General features: G+C 47.5%; 2 protein-coding genes across 4 annotated transcripts in view; one reads left to right on the top strand and one right to left on the bottom strand.

Annotated features, from left to right (window-relative positions):
• The window catches only part of PDE6H (phosphodiesterase 6H), a 24,482-nt gene extending 15,131 nt beyond the window's left edge, over positions 1 to 9,351 (bottom strand). Inside the window, exon 1 of one of the 2 annotated variants that reach the window (XM_039493588.1) lies at positions 9,230 to 9,351. In XM_039493588.1, the coding sequence (XP_039349522.1) occupies positions 9,230 to 9,343 (114 nt within the window). In that variant the 5' untranslated portion in view covers positions 9,344 to 9,351. The remainder of the gene's footprint in view (positions 1 to 9,229) is intronic. The other variant, XM_039493599.1, reaches the window with a different exon arrangement.
• ARHGDIB (Rho GDP dissociation inhibitor beta) lies at positions 9,343 to 20,494 on the top strand. 2 transcript variants are annotated; one of them, XM_039493562.1, is made up of 6 exons: positions 9,343 to 9,487; positions 14,669 to 14,857; positions 15,506 to 15,589; positions 17,339 to 17,415; positions 19,069 to 19,132; positions 19,715 to 20,494. In XM_039493562.1, exons 2-6 carry the CDS (start codon positions 14,680 to 14,682, stop codon positions 19,912 to 19,914), a joined length of 603 nt encoding a protein of 200 aa, XP_039349496.1. In that variant the 5' UTR covers positions 9,343 to 9,487; positions 14,669 to 14,679; the 3' UTR covers positions 19,915 to 20,494. The 2 variants fall into 2 exon arrangements, with proteins under 2 accessions (XP_039349496.1, XP_039349507.1); XM_039493573.1 differs by lacking the exon at positions 9,343 to 9,487 and adding an exon at positions 11,840 to 11,885.
• Positions 20,495 to 20,520: the final 26 nt, after the last annotated feature.

The following is a 20,520-nucleotide window of genomic DNA, read 5'->3' as shown; positions in this document are numbered from 1 at the left end:
GGGTTGCCACCTTTCTAATGGCTGGTAACTGGACCCACAAGGCCCTGCCCCTGCTCCACCTCTTCCCTTGAGGCTCTTCCCCATTCTCCACCTCTTCCACAGGCCCTGAGCCTGCTCTGCCTCTTCCCCATAGATTATAAAAATAACCAAAAACAAACGGACATCAGAGCTTGTCACACAAGCCAAAACCCGGATTGTCTAGGTGAAAACCGGACAGGTGGCAACCCTACTTTTCTAGCTCCATCTGCCATTTAGAGTGCCTTCTCCCTTCCTGGATCTCCCTTTCAGGATATGTCTACATTGCAAAAAGAGGTGCGTTCTTAACTCTGGTCAGCTAACTCATGTCAGCAAACCAGGTTAAAGTAGTAGTGATGACATGCCAAGTTGGCATAACTCAGGTTAGCAGCTCATGACAAGCCCAGGCTCCCCTAAAGTATGTCTACACTGCAGCTCAGAGTGAGCCTCCCAGCCCAGGTAGACAGACTTGTCTTGTGGGGCTTGTGCCTGAATGCTAACAACAGCAGTGTAGATGTCCAGGCTCGGGCTGGGGGGGTTGGGTCGGTTTGAGAGCCTGAGCTTCCGCCTGTGCTGGAACATCCACACTGCTATTTCTAGCGTGCTAGCTCGAGCCCCACTAGCACAAGTATGTCTCTCTGGGGTGGGGGGCTTGCTCCCAGCTGTACCCTTATAGGCTTGAGCTCCAGTTGCTAACCTGCACTAAAAGCTGAGCTGTTGTGTCTTCACTGCCATTTGAACCTGAGCTAGCTAACCTGCATTAAGAGCACACCCTTTTTGCAGTGTAGACACACCTGCAGTCTTTGACCCCTCTTTCCTTTACCAGACTGTTTTTCTCTTCCTCTGGCTCACTCCACTCTGCCCCCCCTCTGTGTCTCCACCCAGCTCCGTCCCCCAACTTTCTACCTTCCAGTCTTTCTCTTTGCCTGAACCACCCTCTCATTTCACCAACACCCTCTCCCCCAGCCTTGCCCCCTCTGTGTGTTTGATAGGTGGGAGACGCAGCAGCAGTTGCCCAGGGTTCCTGTATTTTCCTTCCTCACCTTTGAGCTGGGGACTGGAGTTATAGGATTAGCACTTTAGCTGGCCTAAAAGCTGCTTAATTAGGCGTTAAGTCTCCAATCTTCTCCCCGTGCCTCAGGCAAATCTCTCCTTGAAATGCCTGGGAACATGAAGGAGAGATGGAGCACTCCATCACGTTCCCCTGGGCTCAGGTTCCCACCTGACCGACTCTGTGTCACCCAACCTGGAAAACACCAGCAGCCTCATCCCTCTGAATGAATCAGGAATCTGCTTCCAGAAGCAAGGGGTTTGGCTTTAGGAAGTTGGGCAAAAAAGAAACAAAAAAAAAAAAACAAAAAAAAAAAAAAAAAAAAAAAAAAAAAAGTTTTTAATAAAAAAAAAAGTGTAAAAATAAAAGTTCATTTTTATGGTATGATGGTTTGTTATGTATTTTTTACATTATTCCATATATTTTAAAAAAAATTAAAAAAAAAATCTGGGAAAGGAAAGGAAAATACAAAAACAGAAAATGTCAGAGAAAAAAAAGAAAGTATAAAAAGAAAACCTGAACTTTTAACTGAAGTGTGTGTGGATTGTGCCTGCTCTGGGGGTGTGCTGTTGTGTCAGATGTCCCAGTCCAGATGTCCACAGTCCCGATTTCAGGTTTTTTTTATTTAGGTGTCTTTTCTTCCCCCCCCTTTCCCAATTTTTTTTCTGTTTTTCCTCCCCTGACCACCCCTGGTCACCCTGTGTGGTGTCCCCCCTTCCCTCCTGCCCCCCCAGGGTTGCAGCTGCTGCCTGCCCCTGGATTGAGGGTGCTGGCCCTGGTGGGGCTGGCAGGCACAGGCAGGAGGGGGAGGGCTGCTGGCTGCAGGGGGTCTGGGCAAGGAGGTAGGGGCTCGGGGGGGGGGGGGGGTGGGGGGGTGTGGGGGGCAGGGGGGGGGTGGGGGGGGGCTGGTGGGGCAGGGGGCAGGTAGGGGTGGGAGTGGACACAGGGGCTGCTGCTGGCAGGGGCGGCGTGCGGGGGGGTCTGGGCAGGGGGAGGCAGGCAGGAGGGCAGGAGTGGGGGGGGGGGGGGGGGAGGGGCAGGGGGGGGGGGGGGGGGGCTGTGGGCAGGGCAGGGAGTGCAGGGCAGGGGGGGGTGGGGCCCACCCTCCACCCAGTGCCTCCCCTCCTCCTCCTCTCTCCCCAGCAGCAGCAGCAGCAGCAGGGCAGGGAGGGGGGGGGGGGGGGGGGCTAAGGCCTGCCCCCCCTTCTACAGCGGCCCCACTAAATAGCCTGGCAGAGCAGTGGGGGGGGGGGCAGGGGGGGCAGGGGGCAGAAGGAGCAGGGCCCAAGCTTTTTTTTAGCCCCCCCCCAGAGCCCCAGCAGGCTCTGGTGGTGGGTTGGTGGGCTGAGGCCTCCTGCTCCAGTCCTGCTGGGAGCCCCAGGCCCCCCCTGGCCCCCCCTGGGGAAGGGCCACCAGGTACAGCTCTGTCAGGTGTGTGTGCGGGCCCCCCTCTGGCGCGAGGCCGATCGGGAATTGGTTGAATTGGCCTAAAGCCGGCCCTGTCCAGAAGGAAACCTTCTACAGTAATATGGGTCAGGAATTACGGAAACCCATGAAGGCCCCTGCTGTGTGCTGTGCGTCCGGATCATTTCATGTGTGTCCCCTCCCATCTTTGCGAAACACATGCTCTGTGAACTTCAGCCTACCACATGCAGTGCTGAGGCATGTTAAACACACTCTCATTCCTATCTATACACAGGCCTTCACACTGTGCACATCTGCGCCCATATCAAGGCATGTATTCACATCTCTGTCACTTTCACTTGCCACATAAACTAGTGTTCTAGTAGAATGAAGTAGTGTAACAATGGGGAAAATATATTGTAAGTTCCTGTGAGTAGCAATAACTTCAACAGGATTTATACTTTTAAAATGATTCCTCAGACAGGCTGGGGACTTGTACAAGCATAGCATATATGCATTTATATAATTTCACTTACTGGGCCAAATTCGCCTTTCAATCCCACTGAAGTTGCTCTACATTTATTTTGCACTTTCTTCCCACAGAATTCCAAAGTATGTCACTAGCTTACCATAGAGACACTGTCCAAGAGATACTGCGTATTTCATTGGGGCAGGGGGGATTTCTGCATTTAGAAGGGATGCTTCCTACTCTAACCTGGGAGCCTAATATAGTCAAATTTCATTGTGTGGGCAAGTCAGTGTTGGAAAGGTCAGGGAGGTAGCTGTTTCATAAAAATCTACAGAATCATCATTTCAGTGGTGTCACCCTTGGTAATGTCACAGGAGAGACTCACTGTCCTTGGCTCCCAACTCCTGAGCCTCTGGCTGGTGGAAATTTTGATAATATAATGTCATCGGAAGTGGGGCAAGTTGGGTATCATTCGAGAGCCCTTCTCCCCGCCCCCCAAACTCAGTAGTACCAAACACGGCAAACCTAGAACAATTATGTAGATATATATTAGAGAAAATATTTAAAGTCAGTGTTGTGTTAATTACATTTTAACACCGGGATGCATTGCTTACATAAAAAAGACTTAAAACATTCATTCATCCAAGTCATCAGTGTTGTCTCTGTCTAGGGCACCACTGCTAGATGCATTGTCACACTAATCCTCATCTGTTCCGCACTCACACATCTATGTGGCAGGCTGCTGGCCAAACATTTGCAGGGCAGTGAGCATCTGGTCTTTGCACATGACCATTCGATTAGCTGAAGAATTGATTCCAGAGAGTGTGGTATTTCTAACATAACTGGTGTGATCAGTCCATCCTCCAAGATCCATCTATGTCCAATAGGGGAGAGTAGTTTTGGATGCACTTAATCAACCTGAAGCCATTCCATTGCCTGGTAATTTGCTTTCCTGATAGCAGATGTAAATGCATCCTTTGTCAGTGGCAATTTTTCTCTGTTTGTCTCCTTCTTGGAAAACATCCACCCATGTAGCTCAGCAAGTGTCCCAATGATGGTCTTCAAATACTAAACTTGGCATATGAATATCTCCAGCTGTTCCAGGTACCTTCAAAGTGAGGAAGGAGTCTTTGGTGGCTGAATTAAATGCCTTCCAGTAAGATAATTTGATGTTTCCAGCCAACTGTCCAGTAATGTCACATTCGGAAACGGCATGGAAATCTTTCAGGATGGCATCTTTTAATGGTTCAAATGTTAGGAACACATCTCTGATGCATATAGAGCAATTCTGTTCCCCAGCAGGAGGCACAGAGAGCACTAGAACATCTGCGTCTTGTGCAAATATCCAAAGTTTAGTAGCATTTGTGGCATTGTTGGCATGCAAGATAATATTAGTGTCAGCCTCCTCATGGGAACTACAAAGAAACTCCACTGAATAGTGTGAGACAACAGCTTGATTATGCCATGTGACAGCTAAATTCTTCAAGCAATTCTTCACATGCTGGAGTGTTTTTTCTGCAAGGTATGCATTTAACTTATCCTTTTTGTGAGTATGAGATAATAGCTACTTCATCGCGACACTGAGATGTTCATGGAGTCAATGAATTTGTGTTAGACAGGTGCAATAGCATGGAGGCTCTTCTTTCTGGTAATATTTTAAATTGATTTTTCTGCATACATGTCAAATACTAGGTGGACTTCATCATAGGTCCAGTATTTTCTCTGTGACCTCATAATGAAGTATTCGGCCCAATCTTGGCAGGGGTTAACAGGTTCTGGTTTGCCGAGAACTTGTACCTGAGTCATACCATTCCATAGCATTCAAACATCAATTATGATACCTTGGAGAACTCAGACTTTCGCAAAGTCTCATGTAGATCAACATCATGCTGAGATCTGGGCATGACCAGGAGATGAGCAACCACGGAGTCGGCGCCTATGTAACCAGGTATCATGTTCTGAACATTATCCGGTAACACAGTACTGTCAACTGAGGGCTACAATGTAACTTGGTGAGGGCTGCATGTTTGACATGCTTGTGTTAAAGTATAATTTTTAAAAGTTGATTTTTCAGTATTTTCTTGAATAGTTATCTATGTAAGTGTTCTAGGCTTGTCATGTTTGGTACCATTGCGTTCGTGAGAGAAAGGGCCTATGAATGATGCCCATTTTTTGATGACACTGTATTATCAAAATTTCCACCAACCCGAGGACTTCAAGCTGGGAGCCTGGGGAGGGAGGCAGTGAGTCCCCCCGCCACACTGCAGAGCGTAACACCATTGAAATTAAGATTCTGTAGATTTTTATGAATAAATGACAACTGTCTTATCTTTCTGGGGAAGCCTCGGGGTGAGACTTTCAACTACTTTGCATCAGCTCTCCTGGCGTAAGGTTGCTGCAACACAACTGTGAATTCCTCCCAGAAAAGATCAGAAAATTGTACAGCTGGCACAGCTAATGATATAGGTGCAGGACCAGAGGAAATTATACAGAGTAGTGTGAACTCTAATTAAATAATAATACTTACAAAGTTCTATACAAGTGCACATTTATGCCCCTCACCAAAACATCTCTACATAAACCGTTGTTTGCACTAGGAAAAACATAGGCTTTATATCTTCTCATCACTAAAAAATGCTGGAATCTCTGCTCAAACTTCAATCACCTTATGTCAGAGCCCATAACTGGAAAATTTCAGCCTCAGAGATGAATGTTTTCAAAACTTACGAGCATGTGAAAACAAAAGGTTATGACTGAAATTGGTTTGCAGTGTCAACTACTTCTGGTGGTCACTAGTTGCAACTGGCAGAATATAAAGATCACTTTATCCCTTGCTGTAATGCAGCTACCTCTGGGGTGGAACATACCGAAGGCATTACACAGCATACAACAACATTCTTCAAAATTTGAGACACAAAATGAAGAGGAGATTATATCCAACTGAACTCAGGACAGCAGAATGTAGTTACCTACAATATGTTGTCAATTGCCTATTGATTAGAAGTGAATACACTGATTCAGAAAATTAAGAACTCCAGAAACAAACCCTGAATATAAACCACCACACCACCTGGATTCTCTCTCTCTCTCTTTTTTTTCCCCCTTTTTTTTCTTTTGAGATTCTGAAATGTATTGATAAGGATTTAGCCTTCCTGGTTTCGGTGGGAGAAATAACCCTGTGGTCATTACCATCATAGGACCCTACACCCTCCATTACAGTCACAGAAATCTCTTCCTCCAAAGAGGGCTAGTCAATCCTTAATTATGTTCTAGGTTCTCTCTTAATATGATGAGTGGTGTACTGGGGAGAGTTTGATTGACCTTTTACCCCTCCTGCCCTTCTCCACAATTTTAGAGAACAGGGATAGTTGCATCATTTGTGTACTTTGGGGATGAGACAGCTTTGCATGCACTGAAAGGCTAATGTGCAGCTTCAGTGAGATTCAAATGAGTGTTTCCAATCCTGCAGCTAACTAAAGGGGTGGGTAGGAAGGCTGCCGCCCCCCAAAAGATAAAGCAGGATGATGTTAGGAGTGCATGTGTTTACTTCCCAGTTCTTCCAAACATCATGAAAGCCTCCTGAAGATGTTAAAAGTGTGTGAGATGCTCAGAAGTTCACCCTGACCCACTGGAAAAAAAAACCTCAAATAGGGGGAAGCCCAGGACTGTAGGAGGTTTGGAAGAGCAGTGTTGCTGATTCTCCTGCTTTTATCACAATATTAGGGTTTTATTTCCCCCCTTAAACTCCTGGATTCCTGTGGCGATGTGAGAACCTCAGCATTTTTCTTAATTACTAAGTTTCTAGTTTGAAAACATGAACCCTAAAGGCTCCAGTACCAGATGACAACTAGAAAGAACCCCATGTTTATTTATTTTTTTTTTAAAAACTCTTATGATTTTTAGCCCAATCTCATGATTTTTGCTGCTTGACTCGTGATTTTAGAACACTTGAGGCTGGTTTTAGGGGGCAAAGGTCGCATGGTTTAGGGAGTTGCCTTTAAAGATTTAGCTAAACTAGTAAGAAACTGTCAAACTTCTGGATACTTCTCTGAACCAAACTCAGACTCTGACATGTTGAAGTTTGACCACCCCCTCTTGCTGACGTGTTTAGTATTTCAGTGCTTCTTTATAGTCAAGACAAGTGAGGCAGTGAGTGTGTGCGCTCAATGCTGGGAATACCGTCAGACATGACATGCCTCATTTGCTATTTCAAACCTGGTCGCTTGACTCTTGGCCCTTGGCCAAAGATAACGCGCGAAAACCTTTAACTTTTTAAGTTAAGCATCAAACCTAATTACGATACCTAAACTGACTAACTAAACTACTAAACCAACAACTAGAGGCTCTGTCTAAAGAGGTTTGAGATCTTCTTTCCAGATCTGTTCTGGTCTGTTGCAGCTGGCGGTTGGAAGGAACTTGTAAGGTGATGAGTCACTCCTGTGCTAGGCTCCAGCCAATCCACAAGCTAGGAACTGGTCATGTGACTCCCAGACCAGGTATATAAGCCTCACAAAGAGCAATAGCCACTCAGTCAGCTCAGTGTCACTGTAGGGCTTGGAACTCATTCTTGACTGACAGTGGCAAGATTCTGCAAGCCTTAGCCTGCTCTTGCTCCAGCCATGCTCTCACTCTAACTCTATCCTGGACTCTTGAGTCTGACTCTGACCACTAGGCATGACCATCACAGTTTCTGTCAGAACTGAGGTGATCTGGGTGCGGCACACTCTAGAATGTTCAAGAACAGATGAGGGAAGGGTGGGTGTGTGGGCGCTCCTAGGTAGGTTCCATTGTCTGATCTGCACATGGCTGCTGCATCCCAAAGGATCTACAAAGGAGCTAAGATTTATCATCTCCCATTTTACAGTTGGAGAAACTGAGGCACAGAAAGGTGACGAGACTGTCCCAAAGTCACAGGTCATTTCACCTCTCTGTGCCTCTACAGGTCAGCTGAATCCAATTTCAGTATTCTATCCAATAGGCCACATCATACATACTCCTACATCCATGGCTATACACAAACGCATTCTTGCATATACAATATCATATCTACATTATACACACATACCTATAAAACACACAGCTACACGCATCCCTTCCTGCATGCACCTGTGCACACTTCTATAGCTATATACACACATATGTACATCTTGATACCTACACACTCGCACACTTAAATACACAAACATGCATATATACACAGATTTGTATGTTTCCCTACCACCCACCAAAAAAAATCAACAACAAAACTCTATTCCCTTAAAGTTGCTCAGGCACATCTCCTATCCACACAATAATTAAAAATCAAGGAAATCTCCACCTGTCACATTTGCTTTCACAACAGCCTCAACTCACATGCTTTCTCATTATCTGCTTATTCACAAGTCCTAATTCTGTTCTGCTGCTCCCATGTCAATCTGGAGTAAATCCATCAAAATCAGTGGATTTACTCCAGATTTACACCAGTGTAACTGAGAGAAGAATTTGGCCCTCAGATTGTGGTTCTACAACAAACATGCTTTCAGTTCCAACACACTGAATCACCCAACGCACGCATCCAAATCTTCACAATCACACTCAGACAGAAACAATAACTCTCATCTCATCTGAATGGACTATAAAACCTACCTAGCGGTGCCCACACACCCACCCCTCCCCCATCAGTTCTTGAGCATTCTAAGGTGTGTGCCTGTAAACATACCTGGAGGGGTTACGTCTTTAATGTGTTACTGTATTTGTATCTGGAAAAGTATGAGGTCAGAGGAAAGTTTGGCATCTGAATGTGAGGCATTAGATGTGCACTTGGTGAGGATGTTCTGGGTTGGAATAGAAAGATAGAATCTCTATTGACATTTCAAAGAGGAAATGGTTTAAAAACTGCTACATGTCTGAAAAGCAGGCTCTAAAGAGTGTGACAAGCACCTAGAAAATCAAAGTTTCTCCTTCTTGAGGTTGTTCATGTTTGAGGATAATTGATTCCTGTGAGTGACCATGCTTAATTTAGGGATTCACACCCTGCTTTAAGTGGAAAACTAAACACATCCTTAGGTTTGGGGAAGACGGGGGTGCCTCTGTAATGCACACCCATATCTACACACCCTCACACACCAGGAATAACCCTGTTGAAATCAATGGAGTACACCAGTGGAAAACTAATGTGAGGGAAGAATCAGGACTGCAGTACATGATCCCACATATGAACACAAATGCATGCACAAATATATTCCCATATCCACACAGAGTTACCCAGAGGTACACAGTAATATACAAAACACCCATCTTCAAATACGTACAAGCACACAATGACATGCAGGCACACACACACAGGCTGTTTGTGGGAAAGGATGCTGCTCAGACCCAGTTGATGAAGATGTAGGAGGATCCAGATAAAGTGAGCACTGCAGCATGAGCAGTGACTCTGCAGCTAGCTCAGGGCTTCCTCTTGAAGTGTGGGCGCTTTTTTTTTTTTCAACTTCCTTCCTGCTCTAACTGCCAAAGCTCAAAACTGAACGCAGAGAGCAGAGAGGGACCCCGGACGCAGACGCCAGGCAGTGAGTATAAATGCAGATAACTCGGGGGAGATGGAAAAGAGCCTTCTCACTGTGCTACCACAGTTTGAGCCTGTTCCCTGTGGCAGAGAGGGGGATTGATTTGCACAGCTTTACAATAGGAAAGGGTCTGAAGTGCAAAGAGGATGGTCCTGGCTGCACCAGAAAGGGAAGTTAGACAGCAGTGAGGAGAAAGGGGAGATGGCTGTGCACTGCGCTGTCATTGAGCCTGGCAAATGCTTGTGAAGGATTGGAGGGGGATGGGAGTTGTCTCCTGCCCAGGCTCCTTAGTAAATAATGCTTTGCTTTGCTTTGCTTTCCCGAGGGGCCTGCTCAGGCAATGGGGTATTTTACCTTTCATCCCTGGAGGGTGGGGCTGGGAGAGGAAGTAGTTTACCCTGCATCATGGAAAATTCCAATGCATTCCCTCTGCCAAATCCTCATTCTTGCGTAGATAAGCCCTATGTTTGGGGGTTACGTTTTACGTGAGTTTGATGCTCTTAAGAAGCACTAGTTAAATGGCTGATGCCCCCTATTTATGCCCAGGGCAGATACCATACAGCACAGGGAGCGGCAGTAAGGTCTTTCTCTGCCTGCTGCCTCCTGTCAGCATGGCTCCCTCTGACCTACAGTGAGCACTTCTGAAGCTTCAACCTCCCCTGCCCGTTCAGCCCTGGGACTCTGCCAAAGTGGGTGGCTGGTACCAATGATTATGGTGTTTTTGCTCTTTGCCTTTTGAAGCTGTCACTTTCTGGCAGGGGCTCCCTAGCTTGTTGTGTGTGTCTCCCCCATGGCCAGAGACAAGCCCCGGGGTCCTCACAGACACAATTTGAAATCTAGTGCGTGAAAAGAGGGAGGTGACAAGGGGCAGGGCAGGGCAGAGGCACAGGGAAGGCCGAAGAATCTGTGGGAGTGGGTTGGGGCCAGAGAAAGTGTTCTTGGTCGGAAACAAATCTTTAATTTCTTTCCAAAAGTGTTTTTAAGGGTTAATTTTATTTTTTCATTGTAAAAGTGGCCACTCGGTGTATAGACAATACCGGTATATCCGAAGAGCCACAGGGGCATCACTCTTCCTGCTGGGCCAGTGAGGCAAACCACACCCGTGTGCACTAACAAACAAGGTGGAGGAAGCTGAGGTGTCCAGAAGACGCTCTGATATGTTCCATTTTGTAGATGACTGTAGTGAGTGAGCACGCACGTGCATAGAAGGCCCTTCCTTTCCTACTGAAATTAATGGGAGTTTTGCAGAGAGCTGACTGGGACCTTGAACCCTAGAAATAAAACTCAGGCATGGGCCTGACCTACTCCACATAGTAGGGAGCAGCAGCGCAAGCATATGAATGAACCAGGACAGTATCCATACCAAGGGGGACTAGCCAGAGCCCTATTCCTTTGGTTCACTAGGTAATTGGGTAGTCTGCCATTCCAGCCTGCCCAATGGGTTGCTAAGATCTCTGGGAGGTTTAGGGCACCCAGAGGAATTCCTGAGATGGGGAGCCCTCTGCACTAGTTCTGATGGAAAGTTCCTCAGCCCTGGGCAAAGCAGGAGGAAGATCTGATGGAGTAACCAAGGGAGTAACCAGACATTTCAGGACAAAATTCTGTTTGCCACCTCCCTCCCTTTCCCTCTATCAGTGACTTTTTCTCCTTCTCCCTCTGTGTCTCCCTCTATGATAAATCATAAAGATCCTCATGGAGGGAGTGAGGAGTGGGGAGGTCAGGCGGACAAGATGGTGGGGGGAATGATCAAAAGTTTCAGGGCTTCATCATGCATTCTTCATGCTGAAGCTGCGGGATCAATCAGATTTTTCCCCATAGGATCCTGGAACAGGCCTGGATTTCCTCTTCTATGAGGACAATCTCGGGTTCTTTCGCCATGGAATGCAGACTCCCAGAACCAATTTTTCAGTTGGTGTAAATCAGGGCAGTTGCAATGAAGTCACTAATGGGAAGATTTGACCTCTCTCCTCATCTGTAGGGCTGTCTCAGATTTCCTTTTCTCCCCACTGGCTTCTCCACATTAGCGCCAGACTCACTCAAAGGTTTAATTGTAATGCAGTCTCATAGAATATGTATTATCCATTGGAAGGCATGACCAAATCTGTCTGTTCCTTGGCTCTTTAGTCAGTCTATTATCTATCACCTTTATGCCACCAAAGGCATCTGCCAACATGCTTCTCCTGGAGTTTTTCCTTCAGTCTCACCAGGGGTACATCTTCGCTACCGGCCGGATCGGCGGGTAGCAATCGATTTCTCAGGGATCGATATATCGTGTCTCATCTAGATGCGATATATCGATCCCCGAACGCGCTCCTGTCGACTCCGGAACTCCACCAACCCGAACGGCGGTAGCAGAGTCGACATGGGGAGCCGCGGACGTCGATCCCGCGCCGTGAGGACGGTAAGTAATTCGATCTAAGGTACTTCGACTTCAGCTACGCTATTCACGTAGCTGAAGTTGCGTATCTTAGATCGATCCCCCGCCCCCCCCCCAGTGTAGACCTGCCCCAGGACTGGGATAATGTCTGAAGCTGCCAACCTGAGTGTGACTCAGCCTTGCACAGTTCTATTCACAAACTCATCCCGGGAGAGTCATTTTAATTTAATTTTTTTTTTGATGAGTGAGTGAAATATGTCATTATCATCAACATACCCATTGAGTGAGTGGGCAAACACTAGGTTACCTACCTAGAGAGAAGAATTAGAGGGAAATTAATAGAGAAATTTAAAATAACTAAGGGTAAAGTGGAAGTGTATCAATTCCCCCTTTCATATTATCCCATGACACAAGAATGAATGGTCAGTCAATAAAATGAATGACCACTATACATAGAGTCAAGTATCAGAGGGGTAGCCGTGTTAGTCTGGATCTGTAAAAGCAGCAAAGAGTCCTGTGGCACCTTGTAGACTAACAGACGTATTGGAGCATGAGCTTTCGTGGGTGAATACCCACTTCGTTGGATGCATGTAACCAGATCAGCCACATCATCACTGGTTCATTCGCCTGCACGTCCACCAACGTAATATACGCCATCATTTGCCAGCAATGCCCCGCTGCTATGTACATTGGCCAAACTGGACAGTCCCTACGGAAAAGGATAAATGGACACAAATCAGATATTAGGAATGGCAATATACAAAAACCTGTAGGAGAACACTTCAATCTCCCTGGACACACAATAGCAGATCTAAAGGTAGCCATCCTGCAGCAAAAAAATTTCAGGACCAGACTTCAAAGAGAAACTGCTGAGCTTCAGTTCATCTGCAAATTTGACACCATCAGCTCAGGATTAAACAAAGACTGTGAATGGCTTGCCAACTACAAAAGCAGTTTCTCCTCCCTTGGTTTTCACACCTCAGCTACTAGAAGAGGGCCTCATCCTCCCTGATTGAACTAACCTCGTTATCTCTAGCCTGCTTCTTGCTTGCATATATATACCTGCCCCTGGAAATTTCCACTACATGCATCTGACGAAGTGGGTATTCACCCACGAAAGCTCATGCTCCAATACGTCTGTTAGTCTATAAGGTGCCACAGGACTCTTTGCTGCTTTTACACTATACATAGAACAAATCAAACTAAATCGTCACACAGCAAAGAATGATTTGGTCGATGTGCAGTATCTACCGTTGCCTATGGGACTGTGGCTGGTTTTTTTTAAACCTTTCTCAGAAGCATCAAAAATTGGCCACTACCATATACCAGACTAGATGGACCAATCATCTGATTCATTAAGGCAGAACCTACAGTCCTATCTACTCAACCGCTCAACCTTTCCTTCCTTATTCCGGCCATTCATCCCCTACTCTACCTCATTCTCTCCTTTTGGCCATCCATTCTCCATCCATCCACCTATCTCCTCATCCTCGCTCCACTTTTTCTGTCTCTCTTTACCTCTTTCTGTGCAGCCACCAGAGCAGGTTCATTCTTCCAACTGGTGACTTCAGTGCAGCTGCACTGATTTATACCAACTGAAGAAGTGGCTCTGGAAGTCTGGGATAATCCCAGGATTCCATGGGGAAAGAACCTGCCATTGTCCTCATGGAAGAGGAAATCCAGTGAGCAGCTCCTGTCTAACCCCGGGCTGAGACAACTGCTCACTGACTTTAGTTCTCACTTCCTCTTGCCTCTGCGATGTCTTATGGTTGAAATGCTACTGCTCAGAGCAGATCTGCAGCTGGGGCAAGTGTTGTCATAGGAACAGACCACACATTTCCTTCCTGCACAGGAAGTGGATCCCGTCATTGCATGAAGTGAGCTATTTTCAAGGGTGTGCAGCAGAGAAAGTCTGGGGCATGTGCAGCTGGATTTATTTTCTTGAGTAAAGAGGGTTTATTTAATCAGTTCAGTTAAGAGAGTCATTATCACGTATTTTATCTCCTTGTACATTCTGTGTTTCTAAGTGTTATTTATAACCCATTAGAAGCAGGAAAATTAAACCTTTTCCTTAATGACCTTTATTTCCCTCCATGCTTCTGTATATGACAGTGGCTTTAATGTGAAGTCATTGATCAGTGCTGGGGCTGCTTGTCCTAGTTATTGTAGGGCTGTGCTGGGATTGCACAAGGTGGCTTGTTGCAAAATGTCATTGTTTCCATCTAAGTTGTTTTCTCACTCCTGGAGGCCCCACAAAAGGTGGGGGACAAGAAAGAAAGACAAGGGGTGGGGGGGAAGCATATCTAACTGAAAATGCAGAAACAGCAACAACAGACTAATTCAACCCTTGAGCAATAGATTTCTGAGCATTTTGCTTTGGCATTAGGTTACAACATTGAATGTGGTGCTGGTGCAAGTAGAGTGACCAGATGTCCCGATTTTATAGGGACAGTCCCAATTTTGGGGTCTTTTTCTTATATAGGCTCCTATTACTCCCCATCTCCTGTCCTGGTTTTTCACAGTTGCTGTCTGGTCACCCTAGGTGCAAGGCAGTAGTGCTGGGACAATTTGTATAGTGAGGGTGCTGAGAGCCATGGAACCAAACTGTAAACCCTGTATATGATAGAAACCACTGCAAGCCAGTGGGAGCTGCAGGACCGTGAGCACCCCTGGTTCCAGCACCTATGGTGCCAGGTGTCTGACTGACAACCCTGGAGACTGAGTTGCTTTCTCCAGAGAACAAATACCCCCCAGGCTGTACCCACCTGCTTTGTCCTGCCAATGACTGGCTGTATTGCTCTCCTCAGGCCAAGAGACCATGACTGAGAAAACCCCAGACCTACATGTAGAGGAAGAGGATGATGACGTGGACGGCAAACTCAACTACAAGCCCCCACCCCAGAAATCGCTTCAGGAGCTCCAGGAGCTAGACAAGGATGATGAAAGCCTTGCTAAGTACAAGAAATCCCTGCTGGGGGATGGGCCTGTGGTGGCAGGTATGGATCTCTGATGGAAAAGGCTTATAGAGAAATACAGTGTGTGTCCAATCCTGGTTGTGGGAGGACACTATGGTGGCATGCATTGCGGGGAAGTATTGAATTGTCCCCAATGGGGAGGGGCCAGTAGATATATGCATTGCTTTTGCTGCAGTATAGGAGCAAGCTACCAGATATATGCCTGACTGGGGTGGGTGGACTCAAATGGAGATAGGGTCTATAGTGTCAGGTCTGTGGCTAGGGGTGTCTGGGATGGGGCCAAGGCTTGTGGCGGCATGCCTGCCTGCCTGAGAGAGTTCCTACTGAGAAAGAGTTTTGTGGTCTCAGGTATGTGTCCAAGGGGGAATTCTGCTTGGAGGGACCCAAGGTGGCAGCTATGCCTGGGTTAGTTCTTGCTAGGGCAGCGTCATGTGGTGGAAGGTATGTTCCTGACAGTCTCTTCTAGAGGGGTAGTAGGATGTGGCTTATGGAATGTTTCCCATTGGGCGAGGTGCATGGTTCTGTCTTCCTAAGAGGGCCCAGTCATTATTCCATGTTGGATGACAGAGCAATCTTTAAACAGGGAGATGAGGAAGGGACCCTTAATGCCTCTTCCTCCCTCCACTTGGATTTTGCAACCCAATTGGCCTCCTCTTTCCAATCCTACAGACCCAACAGCTCCCAACGTGGTAGTCACACGGCTCACCCTGGTATGTGATTCTGCTCCAGCACCAATCACCATGGACCTTACTGGTAGGTGAAGACTCCTTCCTTTGTCACATATGGGAATGATCAGAGGTCCAGCCCAAATTTCAAGTCTAGGGATAATTCCAGAGACCTGTTTCCTTTTTGAAGTTGGTGCTGTGTAAAGTGAGGTAAACCCTAGGGGAATATTCCCTATGGAGATCTTGGGCCTAGTTTCTTATTTAAAGTACAATTATAGTAAAAAGAAGATTAGAAGTAATAAAAAACATGTCTGTGGTCAGGGCCGGTGCAAGGATGTTTCGCGCCCTAGGCGAAACTTCCACCTTGCGCCCTCCCCCATCCCCAAGCCCCCGCCCTGAGGCCCCCCCCCGTGGCAGCTCCTCCCCTCCGCCCTGAGGCGCCCCCCCCAGCTCACTCCTGCTCCGCCTCCACCCCGAGCACGCCATCGCTGCTTCACTTCTCCCGCCTCCCAGGCTTGCGGCACCTAAGCTGATTGGCACCGCAAGCCTGGGAGGTGGGAGAAGTAAAGCAGCTCACTCCTGCCCCGCCTCCTCCCTGAGCACGCCGTCGCTGCTTCACTTCTCCCGCCTCCCAGGCTTGCAGCGCCAATCAGCTTAGGCACCGCAAGCCTGGGAGGCGGGAGAAATGAAGCAGCCACAGCGTGCTCGGGGAGGAGGCAGAGCAGGGGTGAGCTGGGGTGGGGAGTTCCCCTGTGTGCCCCCCCCCTTACTTGCTGCAGGTGGCCCTCCCCGCGCCCCCTTGCCCCAGCTCCCTCCACCTAAATGCTGGCAGCGACTAGAGCGGCCGAAGATCTGGCCGCCGTGGTTGCTGCCGAAGAAAATGCCACCCCCCCCAAATCCTCGTGCCCTAGGCGACCACCTAGGTCGCCTAATAAGTTGCACCGGCCCTGTCTGTGGTCTCCATCTTCAACTCCTCTGCAGAAGATCTTGGAAATCTCTAAGAATTGCAGGTTTTAGAGTTCCCTGTACAAAGGGAAAGGCACATGCTCTGATTTCTACCCAGCTAGCTCCTACCAGCACAAGATATAGGTACATGTTAGAGTAACAGGACATTTTGAAACTGCAGTGTCAAGCAACCTTGCACTTCCGGCTTCAGGGGACATGGTGAGAGAGTCATGCTTCACCATATATGGGCTTCTTATCAGAGAGAGGAAGTCAGGACTGGCAAGGCATTGATACTTCCTGTTCAACTGAAATCCCCAGCATGCACGTACAGCATTGCAAAGCCATTTATCTTCACACACTGTGCAGCCCAACTGAGATTCCAGCCGAGACATGCCCAGCCTCCACTCCCTCTCACTGGAACCAGAGACTCCACATGAGTGAAACAGTTAACATGCGCATAGCGGGCCATGCTACACACCTGGTTCGCTGGAGTAACAGGAAGGCAAAACACGTCTGCACACACACGTGTGCCTCTCATTAGTGTATCTGCACACACACACATGCCACTTGAGAATGCATGTGCGCACACACACACAAGTGTGCACATGAATGTATATACACAAGCATCCTCTGTTTTTGTGTATGAAGAGGAGCATGTATGTGTATGCATGCACATACCTGTGTACACACACGGACATGCACACACCTGTATGTATGCATGCACCTGTATATATTATGCACATTCATAAAGAAGCTTGCATATACACACCTGCATACACATTTCACAGGTGTGCTATAGAAAAAGATGATGGAAGGGCACATCCATTCCCTGGAAGAGAGTCTGGTTTCTTCTCTTTGTGGCAATACTATCTGTTTGATTCTCTCTCTACAGGGGATGTTGCGGCACTGAAGAAAGAGACATTTGTACTAAAGGAAGGAGTTGAATACAGAGTTAAGATCCACTTCAAAGTGAGTCACTTTCCTTTTGGTTGCTTCCCATAGGTTGTTCAGTGCTCGCTCCAGTTACCAGCCAGTCATCACAGATAACTAGAGCTGAGCAAAATGTTGGAAATGATGCTCTGAACCATGTAAAACTTAACTGATTTTGGGTATTGTTACAAATCACCTTGGACCACGTGCACCTAAAGTTTGCTAACCTTTGTAAGCCTGTTGTGTGAACCTGATGAAGCAGGTGGTGAACTGGAGGTTGCAGTTAAAATTCATGCTTGGAAATGGTTCATACATGTCATTATGTGAAACTCAGTAGCTGTGACAGAGTTTTGCTGTCTGTTTTTGGGACTCAAAGCAAAATTTGATTCCACACAAACGAAAACTGGGAAAAAAAGCTTCCCATGAAGCCCTGTGAAGCTAATCTGCTGAGTGTTGCTGGGCTTCCCAAACACCTAGTGGTGGGTAAAATAGTTGCAGCAAAAGACAAAACTACACAGAATCTGAGATTTTCTGCATTGTGTTATGCTCTCCCAAATGGCTTCACATTGCCAAAAATTTCAACAGCATTTCATGCCATTTCCACCTGTTTCCTGTTGAAAATGGGGTGCGTTCGAAGAGCACGGTGGCATGCAAAGCAGACACGTTCATCTTTACAAGTTTTTGTTACAAAATTAGCTGCATTTTGCAGAAAAGCAAAATTTGAGAGATGTTCAATCACCTGAACTGAAAGAGTGAAAATGTTAATGTGGGCAAATTTTCCACCATTTTCACACAGCTCTACTGCACACAGGCCTAGAGATAAAAGCACCCCCAGAGTGACACCCAAGCCTTCTTTATGCTAGGAAATGTTTCCTTAAATTTCTCACCCTTGCTGATAAGATAGGGCTATGCCCAGACTAGTTATCTTAACTCTCTCCCCAGCTCCCAGGGCTGGCCAGGATTGGGATAGGCACAGCAAACTGAGTCCTGGGATGTGAAGGAGCATGCTGTGTTGTTTTCAGATTTAATAATGCACAGTGTGTCCAGACTGTGAGAAGCAGGGGATGCAGCCAGGCTGTGACTCTCCTGGGGAATATTGAGATTACTGGGGCTGTGTCTACACTAGCTAACTAACTAGTTGAACCATCTCCCTCCATATCCTGGGAATGAGCTTGCCACCCCTTCAGTGATCCCAGTCTCCTGCAGCTCTAGAGGTGAGGGAATGAGCTCAGTTACTCTTACCCTAGACTTTCCCCATCTCTTTGTGCAGAATGCATGACTCCAGTCAGCTGGCTCTGGGGTTTAACATGGGAATGCTCAACTGTGAACCTTGCGCGTCTCCTGCATTCAGCCTTCCCCCAATCCTCTCTGCAGTGCCTCCTGAGAGACTGGTTAACCTGTGGGGCCTGGGCAAGGAGAGGAGCTCTGATGCACATTAGAGAAACAGAAGTATCCAGGTTGCGTGAAAACTCATCTCTGGCTATTGAGAAATGCCAGGGCTTCCCTCAGCAATGTCTGCTCCATGTTGGGCCCTGAGGCCTGTCCCATCCTGTCCAGCACAGGGAAGGAGGAGAGTAGTGGCATGGGGGAGCTGGGACAGGAACATCTGTGTGAGGTTGAGGGGAGGAGAGCAGCAAAGATTGCACTGAGACTCTCCTCATTAGACTCATCCCTGATCACTTCCTCTTGCAGGTAAATAGGGACATTGTGTCTGGATTGAAATATGTGCAGCACACCTACCGGACAGGGGTGAAGGGTGAGTAAGAGAGAACCCCCTCTCCTCCCAAACACACTATCTCCCACGTGCACTCCCAACCCTGCACACAGATTCTCCCATCCTATAGAGAGATTCCCCCAGATCAAAGAGCCCCTTCCAAAGGCTCTCATCCTACACTGAGCCTTCCACAGACACAGCGACAGTCATGGGTACGCCACTCATCACACAGGTTTCCATTATATACATAGCCTGCCCTCCCCACCCTCTCAGAATTTCCCATTCTATACAGAGGCTTCAACAGACACAGGCAAAAACAGCCTGTTCTGCGCTACCCCCCAGAGCTTCCAACTGTATAAAGAGCCCTCTTCCTTTTGTACACACACAGCCCCTCTCGGGCTGTCCCGAGGGAGATCCTCATTCCACATATAGATTCTGTATATAGACCTCTTCACAAAATCTCGCATCGTTTCATTCAGTGAGTCTGTCCGCTCCCTGCCTCTGCCCTCTCCCCCTCATGCCTGCCTCAGTTCCTGTGTGATCCATACTCGTGAACCCAGCTTTTCCTCTTCTTGTTTACTTCCCTCTTCATGGGCTCTTCCCTTGTGGATTGTTTACTCCTAGTGGATAAAGCTACGTTCATGGTTGGCAGCTATGGGCCACGGCCGGAGGAGTACGAATTCCTGACACCTATCGAGGAAGCACCCAAGGGCATGCTGGCTCGGGGCACCTATCACAACAAATCCTTCTTCACTGATGATGACAAGCACGACCATCTCACCTGGGAGTGGAATCTGTCCATTAAGAAGGAGTGGACAGAGTGAGGTCACGCAAGCTGCCTTCTCCCTCCTTTCCCTGCCTACCGCACTAGTCACCAGGAGTGCCACGCCCTGGACCCGCACACCATGCTGCCCCCTACTGCCACAAAGGGGTTCCAGAAACCTCCTAACCCTTGTTCCTTCCTGCCACAGGAGATTCTGTTAAAAACAGGTCTTTGCACAGGCCCACGGACAGCCTCTGCATTTCCCGCTGCTACACTGAAAATAACCCGCCCAGAGCTGTCATGACACATGAGGGGTTAAATTGGGAAAAATCCCTCTCTCTGCTGGTCCCTCTTTTGCTCCAAATCAGGTCTCTGAAGTGCCTTTTTGAGGGAACACAATCATCTTGCCAGCTCTACAACTCTCATGGCAGGGTGAATTGCCCCCCTGAATGGTCCTCCACGGTGTTATTTCTGCCTTGTGCTCCCTGTAAATGGCTGATCCCATTATGGTCCTCTTGTCCTGGTCTGGTATCCAAATAATAGTCCTGCCTTTAAAGGCAAAACCAGTCAAGGAGATTCAGTTAGCTGCCATGACTTGTAAAGACGTCAGTGTCCCAAGAATAAAGTCAGTTTCTTTCTTCCCTTCTGAGTGAGGCTCTCATTCTTT

This window comes from Mauremys reevesii, linkage group 1 (genome assembly GCF_016161935.1).
Source record: "Mauremys reevesii isolate NIE-2019 linkage group 1, ASM1616193v1, whole genome shotgun sequence".
In the NCBI taxonomy this organism is placed as follows: domain Eukaryota; kingdom Metazoa; phylum Chordata; order Testudines; family Geoemydidae; genus Mauremys; species Mauremys reevesii.
Note: the sequence above shows the minus strand (reverse complement) of the source record. Positions and strands in the feature narration are given on the sequence as shown.